We start from the raw sequence: 12,864 nt of genomic DNA on the forward strand, positions 1-12,864 counted from the left end.
AACGCCATGGGGGAAAGAGGAAGGAGAGGAGGAGGTTTTAGGTGGGGAACCCATGGCTTGTATAGAAACTGAGGAAAAATAGCACAGAAACCAAAGTTAAAGTTTAGCTAGAAAAAATAAACTGGTGGAATTCCAGGTGGATTTTGAAAAGAAGAGTTGCTGCAAATACAGAAGCCGTGTGGAAAAGTCCTGAAGAGGTGTGAAAACAAGTGGCTTTGAAAGCAGAAACCATTGAATTCAGCTACTGTGTGCTGATAGATGTCCAGTTATAATTTTAAATCAGTAAATTATTTCTAAATGTTCCTTTCGAAAATGAATGAGGATGTGGAGAGCTCATGAACTATGGGGAGTGCTTGGGAAGGAAGGGAGGTAATTAATTCTGTCGTTCCTCTGTCATACTTGTTCAGACTGCACACATTTGTAATGGCCTTTTTTAAAAATCTCTCCATAATGTGTTATCTAGAGGAACAGCAAGAGAGAGAACTATATATCCCTCTATATTGCTGCAATCTGCCCGGTACAGCGAGATCCCTCTTCCCGCTCTCCGTTTTCTGACCAGGATCCCACTTGGTTCCCTTCCTGAGGAGCAAAAGATGAAGGGAAGATTTGAAAGCACCTATATTGTCTGATAAATGAGCTCTAATGAAATTGCACGACCGACACATTTTTGTCTCAAGCAGTAATCTTTTCAATTATACAACTCCCTGTCAAGTGAAGCTTGCTGCGGCTGGTGTTATGTTGTCAAAACTGCTGCTTCATTAGAGAAATCTTTCTGTAGGATATCTACATGGCTGGCTGAAGACTTTTGGACCAAAGCCTGAAGTGTTCTCAAGGCAGGTTGGCAGTTGAAGGCTATGGATAGTGCAAATGTAATTTGAAGCCTTGCACATGTGCAGAATGGCAAAAGCATTTGTGTTGTTCAAAATCTGTTCACTTTCAATGGATGAGAATATTATTCTTGACTCTTTTTGAAAGATGAGACCAGTGATGCCTGCTACTTGCCATGTATTTTTAGAACATTTTTGTCTCAGTTTTTCAGACCATTATTTAGATATTGCTAGTTTTAAAAAAGATGTTTTTAAAATTGCTTGGTATCTATGCATTTCAAGAGCTTACAACATAACATTTTAAATAATTCTTGACACCTGCTCCTCTCATTATGAAGTTGAGTGGTGTTTGACTCTAGTAACGATTGCAGAATTCAAGGTTCATGCATTAAACTGTGGTTTTGTTCTAGTATTGTGGTTATCAACTTGTGATATGGAATCCCTTTTCATTTATTACTGTGGGAAATGTTGGGGCTCTGAAGAGTTTTCCTGGCAGGCATAGCAATGAATATACGACACACAGGCATAAGTAATGCAACAAATTTGATACTAAATTATTTAGTAGCTGTAAGATGAAATTGAGCTGTCTGTCAGGAAATGGCTAAACCACACTTCTCCTGCCGGTGGACGGTATTTCCCTGGAACCTAAGTGCAATATGTAATGAGTATTTTGAGTCTTGCAGAAGGGCATAAGTTTGGTTTTCTCTTGTCGTGGTTGTATTATCTCACTCAGCTGTGGAAACCGTGGAGGTTCCAGTGCTTCCTTTACCTAAAAGGGAAAAATTCCTTCATCTGTAACATTCCACATTGTTTCCGTTTCCTTTGTAGGACGGAAGAGGTGCCTGCAGCTCAGCAACCTGCAAAGCCACAGACGCAAGCGAACGGAACAGGTAATCTTGATCAGATCTCTACCAGCAGTTTGATTCAGTCAAGATTTTTTTACCCCTTTCATTTGATCTTTAGAAGATTGAACTTTGCTGAAAAACTTGCTGGATCCTTAAGCAGGCTTTTGAAGAAGCTGAATATGAAAGACCATTTGAGCAGCTTCTTGCCTCTCTGCACATGATTCTGCATTTACTTTTTGTAGCTGACATTGCACACCTGAGCAAGGAATTTATTTGGTATTGTAAAGCTTTTAGGAATGTAATGAAACCTGTTGTCTGACTTCATTATTCTTGCACGCCTTGCTGATCCTTGACTTACCAGAAAACAAGTGTAATACACAGAAAAGATGTTCTGTTTTGCTCTCAATTGCTAAAGCTCTTTTATGCCATTAATCATATTACTTCTTCCTTTTTTTAAAAGAAAAAACATTCTGGAGAAGGAATAAGCTGAAGAGTTACTAATTTTTTTGGACACATCCACCATCATCTACATTTCTCAAGCAGCTGCTTATTATGAATTCAATAATATAGTCATTTCTGAAAAAAACTAATGCAACAGGCAGATTCTTAATCTTTCAGTACACTTAAGCTTTCCGCCCCACGCCCCTTAATTGAGACAAACACTTAGGCTTTTAAGCATGGATTAAATTTGGGGTTGCTCCTCCTGTACTCCCATAATGCCAATACTCTCTGTTATGTGAACTGCAGCCTGCCATTTTTTTCTGTCTTGTGCGCTCAGATTTCTTTCTCAGTACGATCTGAAGTGTTAGCATGTGGGAAGCTACGTGATTTTTTTTTTTAAACATGTTGTCTCAGCTGTAAGCTGCCACTAAACTCTTTGTGTTCCTAGGTATCGCTGCCATTCATTAATAAATAGTTTGATTCTGTCTTCTGAGCACCAGTTTCTTTTTCTCACATGCCTAAAAGCACCATTTTGGCTGTTGTAGTTGACAGATTAATCTTTCATGCCTCTGTTTAATCATATCTTAATTTGATGGAGTTCTGTATTAACTTTGGTCCTGGAATAGTTGCGACCCGTGTCCTCTTTGTGACATTGCTGTGTTGACCTACCTTTCCAAAGAACAGTCCGTCTATTCCTTCTAGGCAGTGATTTTCTGAGTTACAGGTAAAGCAAAAGGTGATTGTTTTGTTCTCACCTGTGCTGCCTTAAGGCTTTTGCACTTATTTTATTTCCATATACTCATATATTTGTTACATTTTTCCACTGAAACTGACATACAGAAAGCGTGCATCGCTTCATTACTTTGCTGTACAAGATTTCCCAGGCAGTATTATGACTACATATTCCATATGTAGAAAGTAGCATATACAGCCTAATTTCTGTAGCCTGGCTTTAGAAAAAAAGACAGTGCATGGTTTTTTTATATATATCTCTCTATGTATATATAGAGAGAGATATATAAAAAATATGTGTATATATATACACACATATGTGTTATATATATATATGTGTGTGTATATATATACCCACACACTCTCTTCAGAGCCTATAAATAGTTGGAAAGTAGCAGTAAAAATGCTGCTTGCAGAATCTTGCTTAAGTTTCCACCTCCCTTTCCTGTCAGATTCATGTGGCTGCAAGGTAGTTGTCCTGCCCTCTGCTCAGAAGTGTTTTGCTTTACACTTGCTTTTCTCGAGGTGACCCTTCAGCACAATAGGAGCGCTGAGATTTACGTCAGCCTTTTGTTTACAGGAACCTCTTAACCAGAAAATGTTTTTACAGTGTTTGCTAAAAATTCTCCTTTGTTAAGGATGTTTAAGTAATCTTCGTACTTCTGGTAATAAGATGCTTGCATGTGCCGTACTTAGAGCAAAGCAGGAGTCACCTTTAGTCTTATTTTGCCAGCTTAGTGCAGCCAGGGTTTCTGTGCAATGGCAGGAATAAATTGCACAGTGAGTTTCTGTGAAGAGTGGTGGTGAGGGACAGGAAAGCTGTACAAAGTCTGCTTCCCAACAAAGCATGGTGTGCGGGAACAGGGGCAGGCTTTGTATGAAGGTGTCTTCTAGTACTATCCTGATACTCAGTGCTTCTCTTTTATAGATAAGCGTAGTCACACGGTCTGTTCGAGACTCCAGAAGTGGTTTTGTGACAAATTTGGGGAGTATGTTGAGGACTTCAGATTTCAGCCAGAAGAGAATACAGTGGAAACAGAAGAGCCACTTAGTGCTAGAAGGTAAACCTCTAACGTGATCGTGAGAAACTGTTGGCTTCTTTTCAAGAGGCTTTTTTCCTCTTTTTTTTTTTTATAACCTTTTACATGGTTTGAGCAAGTGTTTGCATAAAAAGTCATAAAGCTGAAAGCACAGAACCACCTCAAAAGGCTTGTGAATGCTTTAGCCAAAACATGAAATTTGCAGTTTATCTGCTGTCTGAGGTAGAATAAGAGTTATGTTATTTACCAGGTTCTGTCTGATGCCTCTTGAAAACTCTGAACATAGTTTTAATTAGGTTGGAGAGCTTTTACATTTCAGTTTTTGGTCTGATGCAAGGTAGTCTGTATTAGTTACCAGAAACACTTTTCATAACAGGCAAGAATGAAGCTTTATGCGCAAACATCTAATTTATAACTGTGAGCAGTATTTCAGGGACCAAATGTACACAACTGTGCGCTAGTTGCCTATTTAACAAGTTGCTTTTATCCATTATTTTTCAGGTTGACTGAAAATATGAGAAGATTAAGTAAGTACTTAGCAGTGTTTTATTTTCTGGAAGTAAAAATAGTTCTTAGTAACCCTACTGGGAGGATTGCTACATTTTAAAATACAGTGTTTTGAAATACTTCTTCCAGTTCATAAGCAGAAATGATTCTGAAATCCTGAATTAGTGTTTGGAGTGGGAAGTGACTTACAAGAACAGTGGTAGGAGTTTGCCTTTAATCTTGAATTACATAGGGTATTTCTGAACTAAAAACATAATGTTAATTAAAATGTGTAAACATTTGTCCAATGGCAAAAGTAATAATGTTCATACAGTTATGCCTGAGCTGCTGGTAGTTTGCTTGCTAGTCTATTAGCTTATGCTTTCAAAGAAGGAGAGGCTGGACGATGTATACACTGTGAGCGTGTCTTGCATTTCTTTCTCTTGGAGAGCTGATAAATTATTTTGGAAGGTGGAGGATGCAGGATGGCAGGTTAAACAAAATAGTTAAGCCCTCCAGAAGTTCTGTGCAGCAAAGAATTGCTAGCCTGGAAAAAAATGGCTGATTTGTGCTCCAGATTGTTAAATTTTTGTAGGGGGGAAGGTGAAGTTGAGATAAGGGCCTGTAATCTCCGTATAAAATCAGTTTTGTTCTCCTTATTCTAATACTGGTATTCATTCTAGTTTCATTTGCGAAAATACTTTTGACCTGTTCTCCATGGCAGACATGCGTTGCCTTCAGAATAGTTTTAAAAAGCAGTAGTAAGCTTAAGCTTTGAATGGTTCTTAACTTCCACTAGGTGAGCGTCAGAATCTTGATCCCTGTTGTCCAGGGGTATCTGATGGCCACCTGGAGCTCCCAAGACCCTTCATTGCTCTCAAGGTCCCTGGTGTCACCAGCAGTTTCCAGATGTTGACCTTCCCTGCAGGTTCAGTGTAGGATGGTGGAGCAGCACTTGAGTCCCTGACCTCCTCCAGTGCCTTGAGCATCCCCTTCCACTTACTTCATCCGCTGCTTTGGTTGTACCACTGATGCTCAAGGAAATCTATTCCTAGTTGTTTAATTACCTCCCATAGGGAATGTATCAAGGATAGCTGAATTTCAAGCCAAACAAACTAGGACAGCAAGTCACAGGCTGTATTGAGGAAAGCTTTCAAAGTTGTGAGTTGTACTGCAAATGAGGGTGGGTACTCCTGGGGCCCCCTGGGCAAGCAGAGTCCTCAGTCTTCTCAGCAAGGAAGGCAAAACTGGTGTGTTCCAGCAGAGAAAGCAAAGGTCTTCTTGCAGCAGCCCTCTCCCGCTTTCTTCTGTCCTCTAGCTAGTTTGCCCAAGTGGTAAAGGAGCTTAGAGGAATACGAAGGGTAAGGGGCAAGTGTTTTTTAGGGAGCTGAGGAAGAGCTCCTCTTGCTGTCTCTGGCTGGCTGTGGGCATCTGCGTGTGGGAGCGATGCCTCTCCCGGCACAGGTTTGTCTCCCGTGCAGTGCAAAGGTCTGCAGAGGTAGGAGGCAAATGTCTTCAGGAAGCAAGATGCTGTGTGTCCTGGCTTAAGAAGAGTAAGCAGCAAAGTGCTACTGATGGATAGTTTCCTGCAGAAATGTAGCCCAGAGAGATCTAGCCTTGTTTTAAGCTAGCATGGTGAAGCAGCAGCAAGTTGTTCCTCGGTGGCTTGGAGTCCAGTCAGGCTGATTTACCTTGTTTTGCAGTGGGATGAGCTGACCTATATGGAGGTCTTTGGTGTAGTATGAACAGGGCTCAGAACAGACCGCTGTCAGCATCCAGGGTACCCTTGTAAAAGATATTGATGGTTTTTTCTCTTCTTTTTTTTTTTTTTTTTGTCTATACTTAAGAGTTTAGACATAACCTTTGTCTTGAATATCACTCAATTTTGAGAATGCATTTGTTAACTAATTGTTCAGTTACATTGACGGGTGTCATTTTTCTTAATTTGGATAAGCCTTTTTATCATTACATGTCTTGAATGTTCCTATTTATTTTCTAATTTGGTGGTTTGTCATTTACAAGTTATTTAACCACTGCCAGCTAATTCTAACAGTTGTGTTTTTTCTCCGCTTCTGTTTAGAGAGAGGTGCCAAACCCGTTACTAATTTTGTGAAGAATCTTTCTGCCTTATCAGACTGGTATTCTATCTACACTTCTGCTATTGCCTTTATTGTAAGTTATCCTTTTCCTCCAGGAGTAGTAAGAACTTTCAAGTTTTATTATTTCCTGAAATTTATTGAAAATGCCATATCTGAGTAGGGATTGTGCTACAGCTGAAGTCGAATCAAATAGTGTAATTTCATTTAACACAAAATACCAGTAGTTGTCTCTTCAGGTATATTTCAAAGCCACTTAAATTGTGTATTCTGGGTTTATTGTAGCATAGTTTTTTAATTGTTAAAATAACTTACAGTGATCTGGGCATCGTTCTCTCATTTATTGTTTCCTGTCTCCCGGTCCTGTGATTTGATGGTTACTTCAGCCTCTGCAAAATCTTGTTGTCTAGAGCTGAAACACTGATAGCGGCTATGTTTGATAACAAGCTATCATTTACCATCAGTGCTCTTTGCCATTCGTTAGGATCATACTTACTGATGAGAGAGACAAAACCCCTTGATTGGAGTATCATTTAATGTGCAAACATCGGGTCTGTGAGCTAAATTGAAGCACCCCCATGCTATGTAAGGAGGTTGCGTGCCACAGTGTGGCATAACTATTTAGTGGCATTTTGATTTGTTTTCCTTCTAATTGTTCATTAAGTGACTTAAACTGTTTTGGTCACAATATATATGAAAAATTTTTATATTGAAGGAAATTATTACTGGTAGTTGTAGCTGAATGCACCTATTTGGTGAAAATGTGACACACCTTTTCATTAAATGATCCCTCCCTGTCAGTTACAGAGCCCTATTTAACACTACAGCTGAAGGAATATTGAGGAGGAGACTTTCTCCTCCCGGTGCTGTGGGTCTGTCTCTTCCCCTAATCTACTGATTTTTCTCTCGCCTCTCCCAACAAACCCATTCTTCAGCTAAAAGCTGAAAGAAGGAACTTCAGCTGTTGTTCTGAAAGCTCTGGGACCTTGGAGCCGGAGGGATGTTTCATTTTTGGGTTACCAGTAAAAAGCCCAGCCTCTCGGCAGGGAGGCTGTAGTGTCTGTATTTACAGAAGCTGGGAAAGGAACAGAGTACTTTTTGAACCACCTTGTACTTGTTAGGTAAAATAAAACCTAGTTTTGTGCAGTATTTTTAAGCTTGATAAGAACACGGGATTTAGTTGACCTGAAATAATAGAGCAAGAGTTTATCTTGTTGCCCTGTATGGGACTGTTACAACTCTTCTACTATACCATGGCTTCACCTCCCCTTGGTGAGGTTAGACCGTATCATGGCCGGGTAGCAGATTCACAGACTTTAGGCTTTACTTTTTCTTTTCCCTACCCCTTCATGTAATTGCAGCGTTGGAAATACTCAATACTCTCTCGAGCAGCTGAGAACTAGTTAAGTGTCATCTCTGGAGATTTGATTCAGTCTTAGTTTTGACTTTACATTCATGAATGCAGTGGTGTTGTCAGTCATGGTGTGGCTAAAATTTATTAATTTTTGTGATCTAAATTGCATGATTCTGAACCCAGTAGTACAGTGGAAATGATATTTCATGCAACTCACTGTACCCCAGTTTATAATCCACATCTCTTTTTTTTTTTCTTTTTTTTTTCTTTTTTTTTTTTTTTTTCTCCTTCTTAATCTGCAGATTTACATGAATGCTGTATGGCATGGCTGGGCCATTCCTATGTTCTTATTTTTAGCAATTTTGAGGTTGTCCCTAAATTACCTCATAGCCAGGTATTTACTTAAATACTAGATTATTCTCTTGTAACGCTTTGCTTGAAAGATGTTTTATTATTCTTGCATTGAGTTGTAAACTGTTACTTTTTCTAACATTGAGTTAAGTTTAATAAAGTGAAATTCAAACTCTTAATATCCTTCATTTTCTTGCTCAATTTCTATATTTTTTTACTATTCTAAGGGATTATCTTTATATCCTGTGGCTTGGGACATCATAAATGATGCTGCATGGTCTCAGAGAAATCCCTCGGCACATTAAAATTCTAAAAAAAAAAAATGCTGCAGCATTCAGAGTAGTTTGAGAATGTCAACTTAAATATTGAAGCCTGCTGCTTTTCCCTGGAGAGAACTTTCACCTAGGCCTAAAACTGCAGCTTTGCCTTTTTCAGTAACTCTTGGCATACTTTATCCAAAGTATCTTCCATTTGTAAATTCAGTCTCTATTAAAAATTAAGACTTTTTTAGAAATGTACATTTTCTGTACTGAGATGATCTTTCTAAAATGCTATTTTAGGTGGATGGTGTTTTCCCCCTTAAAATGGTGGCAAGGACCTTAATGTGCATATTTTAAAATAAGTTTCTGCCTTAATTGACACTTACTGTCTGACACTCTATTCTTTGAAAATTGCCAGTAGCAAATTGGCTCCTGAATAAGTTGATGGAATTTGGTTCATGTGAAAAAACAAGAAAAAAATATTCCTAATTATGTACTCTGTGCACACAGCCCACTGTTGTTGTAAAGCCCAAAAGCAGTGACTGTGTGTAGTAGCTACCTAGCTAATCTATTTTTTTTAATGTATATACTTTTAAAGCTGTCTGTCGTTGTCCCCTTGTGCTTTTGTTATGTTGTGGGTTCTTCATTAATTTGGGGATTATTTTATTATTATTTTTTTAAACCATAGTGCTTGTTGCAGAAAACTACTTTTTAACCTCTTGCAAATAATCCATGTTGGCAGGTGGAGAAGAAGTACTTGCTCTCTTTAACTATTTCCATAACTTCTAGGGGTTGGAGAATACAGTGGAGCATTGTGCCTGAAGTTTCTGAACCCATGGTAGGTGTTTGTTTGGTTTGACCTGTATGCCTATGTTAAAAATTGTACCTTTAAAATGTTCCTCTGCATTTATGTGGGCAGCTGTGAAAGGAAGGAAGAGCAAAGTGCAAATGAAGACACCACAACTTTTTTCTTCCTCTTGCAATTTAGAAATCTTCGCTAACAGCACTCTTACGTTTGGGTGTTCACCCTAAAATGTTCCAAACTTGGATCACATTCCTGGAATCAATGTTAATATGCCAGCTTGGGACAAGTTAGATCCTGTGGGACCCTCAAGAAGCCTTGCATTCTGTTTTCTTTGTATCATTTTGAAATTAATGTTTGCATACCCTGCTTTAAGCAGGAAGGATTTTAAGCGTTATCTGAGACGGAGCTCTTTGAATTTCAAACCTTTCAATAAGACTTAGTGAGGCCTTGCTTCCAAGATAATTTTGTTACTCTTAAAATGCCAATAATCTATTTAAATAAATAAAGTAGAAATTTCTAGATGTAAAGCTTCTAACAAAAATGACGTTTCTGTGCTAGACCAGAAATGGGTCAGTTTAAGCATGTGGTCATAGACTGAACATCATTGTATCCGTGCTGCTCCGAAGACTTACTGTGTCTTTCACAGCCTCATATTAATATGTCTGCATATACCATGGAGGAAAAGCATCAAGAACAAAAGATAACCAGCAATGAAAGACACAAACAATAGATCTGAAACAAGGGAGGAACTCAGTAGATTTAGAGACTGTTTAAAGTGCAAGGACTATTGCCAAGAATGTTGAGGGGTTGCCCTGTCATGAGGAGTTTTGTAAAATGCCAATTTCAGCTGAGCTGAAGATTAATGGGTTGTCTCTTTCTTGCCCAAGGAACCCCCAAAAGAGGACCTGACCGTGTCTGAAAAGTTTCAGCTTGTTCTAGACGTGGCTCAGAAGGCGCAGGTAGTATGCTACTCTTGGACCTCTCCGGCTGCTTCCTTAGAAACAAGGAGGTTCTTAGTCCCAGGTGGTCAAAGAACATTGTGATGCAGCATGTGAAAACAAGTACTCAAACAAGCAATGCTTTTCTTGCACAGAGATCTTTACCTACAAGCAATAGAGATCTCAGTAAGATTCCTGGAGCTTCTGAAATGACACAATGCTTCAAAGAACTGGTTGAGTTTCTCCAGCCACAGCTCTGAGCAAGGTCTGGAGGAGAAAAGAAGGAGCTTCTGACAGTTTTTCCCCACATGAGCTTCTGATAATGTAGATCAGGTGGTGAATCTTACCAGTGTACTAGAGCGTGGATCCATATCCCAGATCTGCTAGTCACAAAACTGGAGTAGGAAACCCCATTCCTTCAAGATTTAGCTGAAGGCTGCTGTCTGTTTAGCTGTGTTAATTCAAGAGTTTGTACAGCATCTCTGAAATAGCCTGGTTTAAACACCACCACTCCCTCTGCCCCAGCCCTGAAGTCTGCTGCTTGTGTGGGAGAGGCTGAAGGAAGGTCTTCTCCCAGCTCTACCCTAGCAGCTGAGTGACTCCACCATCCAGTTGAACTGCAGCCTTGTGCCGTGTCTAACGTTGTGCTGCTGCTGAAGTAGCTCTTGCCAAATGTGTGCACTCATCTCCTTCTTTCTGGTGCATATGTTTATACGAACACCTTTGCAAATTTATTGGAAAGATGAAATTTACAGGTGCTGTGACAGCAGGGATTGGTCAGAGAAGATGGCTGAATAACTCTTAGTCCTGAGTAGGGATCAGTCTGCCTCAACAACTGCTGGAATTATGTGGAATCTAGTCACTCCATATAAAAACCTGATAGTGGTGTGTTTCCGAAGAAGCTAACAGTCCAAAAATTGATGAACTCTGTAACAGTTGCCTGAAATTTCACTGCTAGAAATGTGTGAAGAAACTTCCCATTTTGTTACCTACTGACAGAAGCTCCTAACTTTTAGATTGACAGCTTAATTTAAAAATTTTGCAGTGATGTAAACCCTTTCCAGTCATGACAGTGGGGTCAAATAGCTTCTTCACTTCTAACAATCAATCATGAGTTACAGAACAAGGTGTTAAATGAGATGGAAGTCATCGAGTATTGCTGTTCTGTTCTTTATTTACTCAGTTTTGAAGTACATAAATGGCTAAAAATGAGTTAAAAAAAATAACTTCTGGGAATTGCTTATTACCAACAGAGTAGGATCACTCTGTTGGTTTCTATTATGTGGACAAAAAAACCAAAATAAAGCACGACTTGGTTTTAATTCTCTTGCTTCTTATGCAGAATCTTTTTGGCAAGATGGCAGACATACTGGAAAAAATCAAAAAGTAAGTTATCTAACATGAGTCTTTTTTTCCTCTTAAAACAAGACTTGACCAATGTTTGGAAAGCTAGTAATAAAATTTTGTTTGTTTTTTGTTTTCAGCTTGTTCATGTGGGTCCAGCCAGAAATAACACAGAAGCTCTACATTACTCTATGGGCAGCTTTTATTGCATCCTGCTTTTTGCCCTACAGGATTATTGGGCTTGCAATGGGTAAACATAATAAATAATTGACCTGTTACAGTCTAGACTTAATAAGTTAAAACTTAACATGATCTTCAGAAGGAGAATTTTAGAGTTGAAGAGAGAAAACCCTGTATTAATAAATAATGCAGTGTTTTAAAGTATTTTCATTGTGCTTGGCATTGTCATGTGCATTTCGAAAACCATTGCTGAATACATAATATAATAGAAAAAGACTGGGTAATGCATTTGCTCCTTGAAGAGGGGAAGTTTATGATGAGCTGTTAACAGAGGTCTTCAGACTGTCAGCTGTAAGGCTTCTGGGAAGTGCTATATTTTGGGTTATTTTCACTCATACAGCCTTGCAAATGAAACATGTGGGACCACATAGAAGGTACAAAGATGACAGCACTGGAAAAAAATGAAAAGGTTAATGGGACTACTTGTAAAACTTGGGCGATAGGCTGGACAAAATGAGCAGATTACTGTGGGTGAAGTTGCAGATATTTAAACTCTCAACTGGGAATTGGGGGAAGAAGGGTTCTCACTACAGCATGAGACTGACTTTTTTCTAAAATGATAGCCAATGTCAATCCAGTCTTCAAAAAGGGCAAGAAGGAGGACCCAGAGAACTACAGGACGATTAGTCTCACTTCCATCCCTGGAAAGGTGATGGAACAACTCATTCTGGATGTCATCTCCAAGCTAGTGGAGGAAAAGAAGGTCATCAGGAGTACCCAGCATGGATTCACCAAGGGAAAATCATGCCTGACCAATCTGATAGTCTTCTTTGATGGCATGACCAGCTGGGAAGATGAGGGGAGAGCAGTGGATCTTGTCTACCTTGACTTCAGCAAGGCTTTTGACACTGTCTCCCATAACATCCTCATAGGGAAGCTCAGGAAGTGTGGGTTGGATGAGTGGACAGTGAGGTGGATTGGGAACTGGCTGAACAACAGGGCTCAGAGGGTTCTGATCGGTGGGGCAGAGACTAGTTGGAGGCTGGTAGCTAGTGGAGTTCCTCAGGGCTCAGTACTCGGCCCGGTCTTGTTCAACTTGTTCATCAATGACCTGGCCGAGGGGACAGAGTGTACCCTCAGCAAGTTCGCTGATGACACAAAACTG

The 12,864-nt window shown here is 39.5% G+C and overlaps 1 protein-coding gene across 1 annotated transcript in view; it reads left to right on the forward strand.

Annotated features, from left to right (window-relative positions):
- GRAMD4 (GRAM domain containing 4) overlaps nucleotides 1-12,864 on the forward strand; it is a 55,525-nt gene that overhangs the window by 29,092 nt on the left and 13,569 nt on the right. The window contains exons 4-12 of the mRNA XM_009636072.2: nucleotides 1,656-1,717; nucleotides 3,774-3,906; nucleotides 4,387-4,412; nucleotides 6,452-6,543; nucleotides 8,124-8,215; nucleotides 9,222-9,270; nucleotides 10,125-10,196; nucleotides 11,518-11,561; nucleotides 11,660-11,769. Coding sequence (XP_009634367.1) covers nucleotides 1,656-1,717; nucleotides 3,774-3,906; nucleotides 4,387-4,412; nucleotides 6,452-6,543; nucleotides 8,124-8,215; nucleotides 9,222-9,270; nucleotides 10,125-10,196; nucleotides 11,518-11,561; nucleotides 11,660-11,769 — 680 coding nt within the window. The remainder of the gene's footprint in view (nucleotides 1-1,655; nucleotides 1,718-3,773; nucleotides 3,907-4,386; nucleotides 4,413-6,451; nucleotides 6,544-8,123; nucleotides 8,216-9,221; nucleotides 9,271-10,124; nucleotides 10,197-11,517; nucleotides 11,562-11,659; nucleotides 11,770-12,864) is intronic.

Source organism: Egretta garzetta, unplaced genomic scaffold (assembly GCF_000687185.1).
Source record: "Egretta garzetta isolate BGI_Z169 unplaced genomic scaffold, ASM68718v1 scaffold33, whole genome shotgun sequence".
NCBI classification, from domain to species: Eukaryota; Metazoa; Chordata; class Aves; order Pelecaniformes; family Ardeidae; genus Egretta; species Egretta garzetta.